The 12,999-nt window shown below is 43.5% G+C and overlaps 1 protein-coding gene across 1 annotated transcript in view; it reads left to right on the forward strand.

The window, feature by feature from the left end:
- Positions 1-6,412, forward strand: part of SLC25A26 (solute carrier family 25 member 26) — a 198,550-nt gene extending 192,138 nt beyond the window's left edge. Inside the window, exon 10 of the mRNA XM_089676011.1 lies at positions 4,689-6,412. Within this exon, the coding sequence (XP_089532137.1) occupies positions 4,689-4,785 (97 nt within the window). The 3' untranslated portion in view covers positions 4,786-6,412. The remainder of the gene's footprint in view (positions 1-4,688) is intronic.
- The last annotated feature ends 6,587 nt before the right edge of the window (positions 6,413-12,999 follow it).

Below are 12,999 nucleotides of genomic sequence, written 5' to 3' on the forward strand. Positions count from 1 at the left end.
CTGATCGCCTCTATTTACCATACCAGCGCCTTGATCACCTCCATGCACCATATCAGTGCCCTGATCACCGCCATGCACCATATCAGTGTCCTGATCTCCGCCATACACCATACCATCGCCCTGATCACCGCCATACACCATACCATCACCTTGATCACCTCCATGCACCATATTAGCGCCCTGTTCACCGCTATTCACCATACCATCGCCCTGATCAACGCCATACACCATATCAGCATCCTGATCACCTCCATGCACCATACCAGCGCCCTGATCAACTCCTTGCCCCATACCTGCCCCCTGATCACCTCCATGCCCCATACCAGTGCCCTGATCACCGCCATGCCCCATACCATCGCCCTGATCACCGCCATACACCATACCATCGCCCTGATCACCTCCATGCACCACACCATCGCCCTGCTCACCGCCATACCTCATTCAATTACCCTGATAATTTCCATACCCCATACCAGCATCCTGATCACTTCCATACCCCATACAATTGACCCTGATCACTTCCATACTCCAAACCAGCATTTTGATCCCCGTCATACCCTATACCAGCATCCTGATCACCCCCATACCAGCATCCTGGCTACTGCCATAGCATCGTTGTCCTGATCACCGCCAGACCTCATGCTAATGTCCTGATCACTGCCATACATCATACCAGCGTCCTGATCACTGCCATACGTCATACCAGCGTCTGGCATTTTAGGATCTCAACTGATCAATTTTCAGATATATATCCCATAGTTTGTAGACTCCATAGCTTTCACACAAACAAAATAATATAAACTGTTTTGGGTTTATTTTTACCCCCAAAATGTAGCAGAAAACATTTTGGCCTAAATTTATGAAGAAAAATTATCTATTTGCAAAATTTTATAACAAAAACCAAAGTAAAAATTTGTGTTTTGTTTCCAAAAATTTTCGGTATTTTTTCATTTATAAAGCAAAAAATAAAAAACCCAGTGGTGATCAAATACCACCAAAAGAAAGCTCTGTCTCAAAAAAAAGGATAAAAATTTCATATGGGTACAGTGTTGCATGACTGAGTAATTGTCACTCAAATTGTGATAGCGCTGAAAATTGGCCTAGACTGGAAGGGGGTGAAAGTGTCTGGACTTGAAGTGGTTAAAGCTGATCTCCATCCTCACCTTGTGCTGTCACCTGGACTGAAATTGCTTAAGCCAGCCTTACATGGATCAAAATGTATCCGGTTCAGCAGGGATTCATCAATCGACATGGGTACAGCCAGCCTGCGGGATCTTTTTACATGTGATTAGTGCCAGCTGCTATAGCAGCCAGCAGTGATCATTGTGTTCTGCCGGCAGAACACAATAGCACTGTGGGAGGCATTCCCCTATCAACACTGAGTGTGTTGATTGGCAAAACGTGCAACCTTTTTTCCGTACACCCGCAGCGTAAGGAAATAAAATTGAATCATCTATGGGCTGCCTTACTCTGATGTCACAGCACATGGTGAGCTTCTCACAGTGTACATTAAAAGTTGTAGAAAGACAGCTAAATCCCTCTTCATTTCTTGGCCACCCCTTTCATTCGTTGGATTCAGTTCAACTCAGCATCACAGGTGGGTGTTACCACAGCTTCTTGTTATCAGGAGGCTGACTCCTGCAACTAGCCATCATCTGCCTGCATTGCATAGAGAAGTACAGAACCCAGTGATGACATCACTGGGAGTAAAATAAAGTATATACTGAGAACGGAAAGGTTTTATGTAATCATTCATTAGCATGTTGATTAGGGGGGAAAGGAGGAACCTGAGAAGGCAAAATATAAGCAGATTAAATTACAGTTTTGAAATATTTTCTGAGCCACGGCCCTGGAATATGCATGTAGATTAGGAAGTCAGACTAAAGTCAGAACTCCTGATCTGCATACCTATTACAGTATAGTGACCAAGAAAGTGTTGAAGCTGCTGGATTACCATGACATCCAGACTACCAATTTTTACAAGGAGAGGTCAGTTATGACAGCCTTCATATTCTCTTAGTTTAGGTTTCCATTTTATTGAATGAGTCGATCCATCTGCCATCCGCTTGTCCTTTCTGTTCAGCGAACAGGCACGCCAGTGTTCTGTAAAACCCATTGGTAGCTGGTTCCTGTAAATCGCTATCTGGATGGCCCATCTGGGAAGCTTTGCCCAGACAATCCGACATTGTGAAAGCTCGGGAACGTATTTTGAAAATATTTTTCAGCGCTCCTCTGGGAATTCGCTCCCTGCCAGCCTCATGCAAATTACTCGGCTTTGGAGTTGCAATTATGTTAATAGGTTTAAGTGCTGTCTAGTGAATCCTTAAACTGTTTCCAGCTGGTGCTCCATGTGAGCCACGTCCATTACCCGTCCGGAATTTCACAGACTTCAGTCAGGGCCACGAGCAACACAGATGGAGCGTTCATGTTTGAATTCCTGCTCTGCGTTCTGATTGGTGGGTTCTCCGCTTCGTTCTGTGGAAAATCCTATTGATGCAGCGACTATTGATATCACAAATTGGAGTTTGGCTTTAGATTTGCTGCAAGTACAAAAAATACCTGTTCATCCATCCCTCTTTTCCCCATCATTCCCTCTCTCCATCCTTCCATCTGTCCATCCGACTATTCCTCCCTCCGTCTATTCCTCCCTCCATTCTCCATCCCTCTCTCTTCCATCACTCCTTATCTCCATCCATCCATCCCCCTTGCATCACTCTCTATCTCCATCCTTCATCCATTCCTCCTCCCATTCCTCCCTCCATCCCTGTCTCCTCCATCACTCCCTATCTCCATCCATCCTTCCTGCATCACTCCCTATCTCCATATATCTGTCTATCCCTCACTCCCTCCATCCATCCCTCTCTCCTCCATCACTCCCTATCTCCATCCATCTGTCTATCCCTCACTCCCTCCCTCCATCCCTCTCTCCTCCATCCCTCCCTATCTTGATCCATCCATCCTTCCTGCATCACTCCCTATCTCCATCCATCTGTCTATCCCTCACTCCCTCCATCCATCCCTCTCTCCTCCATCACTTCCTATCTCCATCCATCTGTCTATCCCTCACTCCCTCCATCCATCCCTCTCTCCTCCATCACTCCCTATCTTCATCCATCCATCCATCCTTCCTGCATCACTCCCTATCTCCATCCATCTATCCCTCACTCCATCCATCCGTCTCTCCTCCATTACTCCCTATCTCCATCCATCTGTCTATCCCTCACTCCCTCCATCCATCCCTCTCTCCTCCATCACTCCCTATCTCCATCCATCTGTCTATCCCTCACTCCCTCTATCCATCCCTCTCTCCTCCATCACTCCCTATCTCCATCCATCTGTCTATCCCTCACTCCCTCTATCCATCCCTCTCTCCTCCATCACTCCCTATCTCCATCCATCTGTCTATCCCTCACTCCCTCCATCCATCCCTCTCTCCTCCATCACTCCCTTTCTTCATCCATCCATCCTTCCTGCATCGCTCCCTATCTCCATCCATCTGTCTATCCGACTATTCCTTCCTCCGTCTATTCCTCCCTCCATTCTCCATCCCTCTCTCTTCCATCACTCCTTATCTCCATGCCTCTGTCCATCCCTCCCTCCCCCCCTGCATCACTCTCTATCTCCATCCTTCATCCATTCCTCCATCTATCTATCCTTCATCCATTCCTCCCTCCATCCCTCTCGTCTCCATTACTGCCTATTTCTTACCATCCATCCTTCCTGCATCACATCCTATCTCCATCCATCTGTCTATCCCTCACTCCCTCCATCCATCCCTCTCTCTTCACTCCCTATCTTCATCAATCCATCCTTCCTGCATCACTCCCTATCTCCATCCATCTGTCTATCCCCACTCCCTCCACCCATCTCTCTCTCCTCCATCACTCCCTATCTTCATCCATCCATCCTTCCTGCCTCACTCCCTATCTCCCTCCATCTGTTTGTCCCTCCCTCCATTCTCATTTTGGTAGTGAACTGATAGCACTGCTTCATATACACTGAAACTCAAACAGTGCTGTCATCCTTGTTCTCCTCCCCTGGGCTACAGAACACCTTCCCCTCTCATCATCTTCTCTAGATATGTAGGAGCTGCTCTGTAAGAGAGCAGAGAGTGATGCAATGTTAAAGTGGAACTCTAGACAGATATAAACCACAGAAATAATGCAGTTCTATACTCAGTGATATGTAATAACCATTGTTTTAATGCAAGCAGTGTAGGAACCTGAATTTAACAGTTCCCTGTACATCAGAGCTCAAGAGTGGCAGAGGTAGAAGCAGCACAAGGAGCCAATCAGTTCATATGCTGACAAGGAGCATGATAGGAGAAGAAAGCAGGGTGAGCTCATCATTGTACAGCTTTTACTGTCCAATCACAGGCTGGGGGCAGGGCTTAGGCAGCCTGGGCTTAGCCAGCATATATGTAACCTACTTCCTTTCAACCCCAAAGATTGAGGACATCTAGTGGTGTAAAAGAAGTACTGCGGGGGACAGCTCCAGATTGAAGGTAAGTTCAACCGCGAAAGATGTTTTTTTATTTTGAACTTTTAATGGTCTATCCCAGGTTTTTGTCTTTATCTTTGATTGTAGTTCAAGAGTCATGCAGTAGTTAGTATAATCAGCCACTTAAAATATCTTAACTGCTTGTTGTGTGTGTGGATTTAGACTTTTTGCCTTTCTTCCCTGCCCAGACTATTTGCTGGTGTTGTCCCCAGGATGACGGCAATCAGCCTTGGTGGCTTCATCTTCCTCGGAGCTTACGACAAAGTCCGCAGTTTGCTTCTATGATGAATCCAGAAGGATCTGCAGTAGGAGACGATGGATGGGCTTACCCAGCAATACATGGGGACAGGAGGAGAGGAATCAGCTGCTAGCAGTTTGGGTGAAGGATTGTCATCACACAGCATCACAGCTGAGACATCTACGTACCAAATGGAGTGACCTCAAAAGAAACTGTTCCACTTACAATAACAAAACAATTTTGTTAGTTCTGACATATCCTTTTTGTAAGCATGTTGTCGTTTTCTGGGGGATTAGTTAAAGCTCTATTACAGAGGAGATTTCTTGATTCTGTCACTGAATGTCTGAGCATTGCTGCTACGAACCTGTAATGGATTATAGGCTTTTCAGCATGTGGCAGTAACTTTATGTAAGTCTCAGAAAGCAGCAGCCATATTGTATTGTGATTATTTAAAGAGAAGTGAGGAATCCGAAATAATAAACATACATATTTGCCTAGATGGCTGCAGCATCGATCTGATGCTGTATCTGTCCCCTGCCAGCTCTACATCGAGAATTGAGTGATTGAAAGCGCTGCGCAAACTGTTGGCGCTATATAAATCCTGTATAATAATAATTGAAGGCAGCTAATCGCTCAGTTTTCATGTCTACTTGGAGTACAGATCAGAGACGGTCAGTCACCTGTCTCTGTTCTGCCCCTCCAGCGCTCACTGGTTGTGGAGGGAGTGGGGAGTGGCTGGCTCAGGCTATCAGCTGAGAGGCTGAACCAGCTGCTGGTCAGGCATCTGGGTGGATCCTGACATTACTGCCGGGATCCCTGCAACGCCTGAAAGGCTCTGTGACGCCAACCAACAGCTGGATTTAGCCCACTGTTGGCTGAATCTTGGTCGCTGGAGTGCAGAACTAAGTGCATTCCTGTGACCCACTAGAGAAGTATAGCCAAAAAAGCTTTGGCCATACTTCTCCTTTTAAGTTGGTTACACACAATACAATCTGATTGTATTCTTTTCTTTAGATTTACCAGCAACTAGGTTCTGCAAAGGCCTCTATTCAGTCTTGCACAGTTGTACTGGCTCCTCTCCTATACCAACATTTCTTACTATGATTTCAATGCACACTGTGAGCTTCTTACAGTGTACATTAGAAGCTGCAACAAGTCAGATAGTACCAGCCTCACTTCCTGGCCAGAGAACGTCCACCAACATCTAGCCCTGTCCTCACCAGCTTGACTGTCTCTGGCCTGCCCCTTTCATTCATTGGATTTCAGTTCTTCCAATCATAGTGGCTCAGCATCACATGTGGCTGTTACTAAGAAACAGTGATCTGCATGTAAATGTAGCCTGCCTAGGAATGCCAACTCCTCCAAACTCACATCCACCCATTAATGTATTTTCATATTTGAAGAATAAATAGTAAAAACTCCACAGGGGTGCAGCGCTATGTTACAGTTGAATTGAATGTGCAAACCCAACAATATATAAAAACAGACCAGCGTGTGGTACAAAAAACAATGGAGAACCACCTGCACTACCCTGAATACACTATTATTCTAGGAATGGGTTGCCGCTGACACCTGGCTATGCACCCGGATAGAATGGGATCAAAATTATAACAAAATTGGTGCTGCGCTCCCACACTTATATAAATAATTAAATAAAAAATGAGGTTTCAGTTACACCCCTTGTGAATCCTCCTGTGTGTAATTATCCCAAACTCAATTCTTCATATTATACAATCCTTTGCAGTGATGTTGGATAAACCATGTGAAATAAAATACAAATGTGCAAAACGCATAAAAACATAATACAGAAACCAACTTGTGTCCCTATACAGGGTGAAATCACAAACATGTACTAAATCACACGTAATATAACACTTGGCATAAATAAATGCCCAAAGGTGCAGTGGAACTAGACTGACAAAGGGCACTATTGTGCCTATAGAAACAAACAATAGGATGGTCAGGAGAAATAGACCCTGACTATAAAACAGTCTACAGGGACTATAACAAATCCTTCAACATAAATGTGCGACCACCACTCAACAAGTGCCCACATGTAACAAAGTATAAATTGCCGTGCTCTCGTCCCTAAACTTGGGACGATACTGCTATATAAATAGTAGAAAGAAAAATAAATAAATAAAAATAATTAAATAAAATATTGAGTGAATCCACAAATGAAAATCCAGTGACACTCTATGATAAACACATACAGTGAGGAACAGAAGTACTTGAACACCCTGCGATTTTGCAAGTTCTCCCACTTAGAAATCATGGAGGGGTCTGAAATTCACATTGTAGGTGCATTCCCACTCTGAGAGACAGAATTTAAGAAACAAAATTCAGGAAATCACATCGTTTGATTTTTAAAGAATTTATTTGTCTTGCACTGCTGAACATAAGTATTTGAACACCTAAGAAACAGCAAGAATTCTGGCTCTCAAAGACCTGTTACTGTGCCTTTAAAAAGTCCACCTCTACCCCACTCATTAATGTAACTTAGTAGCACCTGTCTGAGCTCTTTAAAGACACCTGTCCACCCCACAGTCAGTCAGATGCCAACTACTACCATAGGCAAGACCAAAGAGCTGTCAAAAGACACCAGAGACAAAATTGTGGACCTCCACAAGGCTGGAAAGGGCTACGGGGCAATTGCCAAGCAGCTTGGTGAAAATAGATCAACTGTTGGAGCAATTGTTAGAAAATGGAAGAGGCTAAAGGCGACTGTCAGTCTCCCTTGGACTGGGGCTCCATGCAAGATCTCACCTCGTGGGGTATCACTGATAAGAAAGGTGAGGAATCGGCCCAGAACTACAAGGGAGGAGCTGGTCAATGACATGAAGAGAGCTGAGACCACAGTTTCAAAGGTCACTGTCGATAGAACTCTACGCTGTCATGATTTCAAATCATGCATTGCACGAAAGGTTCCCCTGCTCAAGTCATCACATGTCCAGGCCCGTCTGAAGTTTGCCAATGACCATCTGGATGATCCAGAGGAGGCATGGGAGAAAGTCATGTGGTCAGATGAGACCAAAGTAGAACTTCACTCGTGTTTGGAGGAAAAAGAAGGATGAGTTGCATCCCAAGAACACCATCCCTACTGTGAAGCATGGGGGTGGGTAACATCATGCTTTGGGGGTACTTTTCTGCGAAGGGGACAGGATGACTGCACTGTATTAAGGAGAGGATGAATGGGGCCATTTATTGTGAGATTTTGAGCAACAACATCCTTCCCTCAGTCAGAGCATTGAAGATGGGTCGTGGCTGGCTCTTCCAACATGACAACGACCCGAAGCACACAGCCAGGATAACCAAGGAGTGGCTCCGTAAGAAGCATATCAAGGTTCTGGAGTGACCTAGCCAGTCTCCAGACCTAAATCCAATAGAACATCTTTGGAGGGAGCTGAAACTCCATGTTGCTCAGCGACAGCCCCTAAACCTGACAGATCTAGAGGAGATCTGTGTGGAGGAGTGGGCCAAAATCCCTGTTGCAGTGTGTGCAAACCTGGTCAAGAACTACAGGAAACGTTTGACCTCTGTAATTGCAAACAAAGGCTTCTGTACCAAATATTAACACTGATTTTCTCAGGTGTTCAAATACTTATGTTCAGCAGTGCAAGACAAATGAATTCTTTAAAAAATCATACAATGTGATTTCCTGAATTTTTTTTTTTTAATTCTGTCTCTCAGAGTGGGAATGCACCTACAATGTGAATTTCAGACCCCTCCATAATTTCTAAGTGGGAGAACTTGCAAAATCGCAGGGTGTTCAAATACGTCTGTTCCTCACTGTAACTTAAATTTATAACAAAGTCCACAAAAACACGTGCCACCAATTATTAATACACAATAAACAAATTGTCCATGTGTGTAATCTTCAATACGGCTGGATATATAGAAACTTTCAGTGATCAATATAAATCTGGCAGGTGAACAAAAAGTGTAATCCTTCAGCAGTAAGATTGCCCCCTCACCTTCATGTAGCATCCACACAGGGTCTAACCGTTTTTTTTGCTATTAAGCACAGCCAACCGCTCAATCCTCCATGTTAGATTCGGTATCACAAACAGTGGTGATAGCCCCCTTCAGAACTTACAGGTATCACCTCTCCTGATATCCGGATGGTTTTCATATGATTTATTTGTACCTCAGCTTCCTCATCGATGTTTATAAAACAAGAAGAAGAATCCTTCCATCGTTTCATTTATTGATATAAAAGAACACTATAAATGTTCACGTGTTATGAGAAAAAAATGCTCATAGATCCTCATAGGAACTCCTGGGTGTATCAAGATGGCCCTTCCACCAGAAGTGATGTCACCACGTCTCTGTCTCTTGTCCCACTAGTTGCGTCACTAATCGCGTGACTTCATCAGGAACCTGATCCATGCTAAACTACATTCATCCCTGCTAAACTACGCTTCCGCTATTATTTATAGACACCCGCAGCTGCCTGAGTACCTGAACAGAGATTACATCTGATGGGACGCAGCCAATAATTTTCCATCCAGTTCAATTGATTTTGAAATTGACATTTGCCAAGCCTGGTGTTACCGACAGGGCCACTGACTAGAAATTTGGCAACTTCAGCTGAAATTCGAGTTGTCTACGGCCAAATTCAGATTGCTTCCTCAGACTTGAATTTTTCTGTACTTTAGCAAATATATCTTTTTGTTTTTTAAATCTTTAAATAATGTAAAAATGTGTTTTCCTTTATGCTGTACAGTTGTACAAATGACATATAGGGGTTTATTTACTAAAGCTGGAGAGTGCAAAATCAGGCTCACTTCTGCATAGAAACCAATCAGCTTCCAACCTCAGCTTGTTCAATTAGGCTTTGACAATAAAACCTGGAAGCTGATTGGTTACTGTGCAGAAGTGAACCTGATATTGCACTCTCCACCTTTAGTAAGGTCCAGCATACTGGAGAAATATTATTGTATGACTGCCATAGAGTAGCCAAATCCAGCAAGCAGTGGTCAATTCTTGGCTCGGATCTTGCTAAGGAATAAACCTGATCAAGATTTAAAAAAGCATTGTTACAATAACAGCCTTAATATTCGTATTCATTTATGACACAGTCTTTTGAATAATATTCTACAGTGTTGATTATTAAAAAAAAATCTATATTTTCAAAGGCTTTGGAAGTGTTAATGTTCTAGGATGGTATGACTGCGGAATGACGTCCGGTATGCTGGCCCTGTGCTCCTCTGCACAGCAGCCATGATAAGTTATAGGTAAGATATGTCCACCACTTTCCTGCTAACCCCTCCAGGGCTCATTCACACGTGTGTTGTTGCAACGCACGCTAAAACACGGGTTGGCACAATGCATGGCAATGCAGCTTTTGTAAGTGCATTACCATGCATTGAAAAGGGCACCCAGCACATTGTAAAGCATAGCCCAATGCACCGCAGAGCACATAGCATGCGTTGTGTTGTATTGCATTTAAGAAAAAAAAAAATGGTCATGTGTGTTTTTTCATCCGTTGTGGTGCATTGGCCGCCCATTTAAAATGAATGGACTGCCTCAGGCCTCATGCTCACAGGAGGTTTTGCCTTACCCTCCTAGATGCCTTTGGTCCTGGCAGTGGTGTTTTGGGTAGAAAAGACGCTTGTAGACAAGTGTAACACGTTCCGGTGCGTCAAGCACTCGGGCATTAATTCATTTAGCCCTGGTTCACACTGATGCGGTGCGTTTTCTGTGCGAATTCTGCACCGCATGAGAATCGCACCCCGTTCATGTGAACCGATGCGGTTGTGTATGCTAAGTTAACAACACCCTGAAAGCGGTCCGCAAAATGCGGTGCAATGTGCAGAACTGGAACGCATGGGTGTGAATACCCATGCGATCCGATTCTAGTGCAGACCCAAAAAAGGGTCCTGCACCTTTTTGGTGCGGGTGAGGTGTGATTTGATCGAAAATGTATGGTTCCAATCGCACCGCACACAAATCGTATGTGATTTGTACTGGAATGCAGTGCTGTTCCTGTGCGAATCACGTGCGGTGTACCGCACCTCATTAGTGTGAACCTAGCCTGAATTGGACATAATAATAATTTATTCTGGCCATTGAAATGAATTCGCGCTCAATCGCTAAACGACCTACGGTTAACATGCGTTTTTCTGCCAAAATGTAGCTTCCCCTGGATGAGCTGGGAGTGTTTTTTTTGCCTCTAAATGCCTGTGTGTGCATGGATACATAGGATAACATGCAAGGGAATCTAGAGGCAGGAAAAAAAAACCCGCCAGATGCCCCTAAGAACAGTATCAAAAATGTGCCCTAAAGTGCATTTCCGCTTTTTCAGCTAAATTGGGATAACCTCTACTGTATATATAATACATGTCTCCATTTACATAACATAACTTAAAAAAAATATTTTAAAATTGAAGCTTACCTTTTTTAGATGCCCTATTCTGAACCATCTAGCAAGGAAAAAATCCTAGGTAGTTCTCTTTGTTTCTATGGGGGCTGGGCAGCGGTATCTGCCATGATTAACCCTGTCTGTAGAGTAGGTATAGGATTGTGTATATGTACAATTGCATATCATTTTGTTCCCCTTCTATTGGTTGAACTGGATGGACGTATGTCTTTTATTTTTTTATTTTAATTCAACCAGACTATCTATGTACTGTGCAGGCAGATCTTCATTATTAATTGTAACTTGATTTCAACACAGTCTGTCCTAACAGAGGGTTAAAGATGCAGAGGCTGGGCTTCATGCATTGCATGGTAACGAGGACAGACTTGGGACAGGCTCACTGTAACATTGTTCAAAAAACCTTGCAGTCAGCCATGCCACTTCCTTTTTAATTTTTTTTTTGTTTTTTAGGTATTTATTATATTATTATTATTATATAGTATTTATATAGCGCCAAAGGGTTTGTTCAGCGCTGTGTTTGTTTGTGAATGGGAACACATAACAAACATATAGTGGGGTTTTCTCAATTTTGACTGCAAGAGTGTTAATCTGTTTTAATACAATGCACATTAACACAACCAAACACTTCAGTGTGAATAAGGCCTCAGTGTTCTTCAATGAGTGAAAGATCAGATTTGCCCTCTTAGTCCCAATGTTTCCTTCTGGTTTGTTACCTTGTGTTCATTGTTCAGAATTGTGATGTACACCCATTACCCCATCCTGCTCCTTCTGAGTCACTGTCCACATATCCCCGATGTAATAAGACCCGTCCGTCACTCTGACACGATTGGAATTTCTCTTGTATAAGCTCCTAAAGGCTAGACAGGGCTCCTCCTTTGAACACTGATATTTTGGTATTTGCAGAATTTCTAAAAGCTTGCTAAGCCCTGAATGTGCAGCATTAAGACCTGGAATGTTACCGTCAAGGTGTGTTACATCGTACTTGTGTCACCTACACAATTAAAGCGACCTTGCACCAATCTAAAATCCCCCCCCCCCCAAAAAATTGACTACTTGCTTATTCTGCTGCTTGCACTGAAGAACACTGCTCCAGTCAGTAAATGGTCTCCCCAAGTCTGCTGGAAAAAACTGACATTTCTGGGGGTGTCCATCTCCTGGGTCCCATGCTACTGCCACTGGCTCCTCCTGGTGACCAGCACAAGCTACAGAATACAGTAGTGGCATAATGGCCTGCAGTGGGGCAGGGACCCTGGAAATGGACACTCCCAGAAGGACGGGGGACTGTATTGATCCGAGCAGTGGACGGCAGGAGAGGCAATGTAGTCTCTTCTATACAGATAACTTCTGAATTTCATATATTTGATCAGTGACAGGGTCATTTTAGCGAGAGATTCATCCAGACAACAGCCATGTGAACTGAATAAATGATCTCAGTGATTCAATGTTCTTGTGATCCTCCTTCCCTGCTGTGTGATGGTCCTGCATATCACCAGAGGGTGACTGTGCTTTTCTACACACTTGCTTGTTCTTTGGATTGTTAAGCAGCCCATAAATTATGCAATTTTCTTTCTTTCCACTAAAGGTTGAAGTACAGTTGTGTTCAAAATAATAGCAGTGTGTTGAAAAAAGTGAATAAAGCTCAAAATCCTTCTAATAGCTTTTATATCCATACACACAAATGCATTGGGAACACGACACATTCTATTCCAAATCAAAACATGAAGAAAAATATACCGAATTTGTGTTGTTCCTGTAAAAAAAATTGAAGAAAAGTGAATATTAGACTGTTCAAAAAATAGCAGTGTTTGTATTCTTCTTTACAAACTCAAACATTCACTATATAAACTGAAAAATGTTTGAAGATTTTGCTTTCCTTTGA

The sequence above is a fragment of the Staurois parvus genome, unplaced genomic scaffold, assembly GCF_062004578.1.
Source record: "Staurois parvus isolate SC_StPar_1 unplaced genomic scaffold, SC_StPar_1.0 ptg000162l, whole genome shotgun sequence".
In the NCBI taxonomy this organism is placed as follows: domain Eukaryota; kingdom Metazoa; phylum Chordata; class Amphibia; order Anura; family Ranidae; genus Staurois; species Staurois parvus.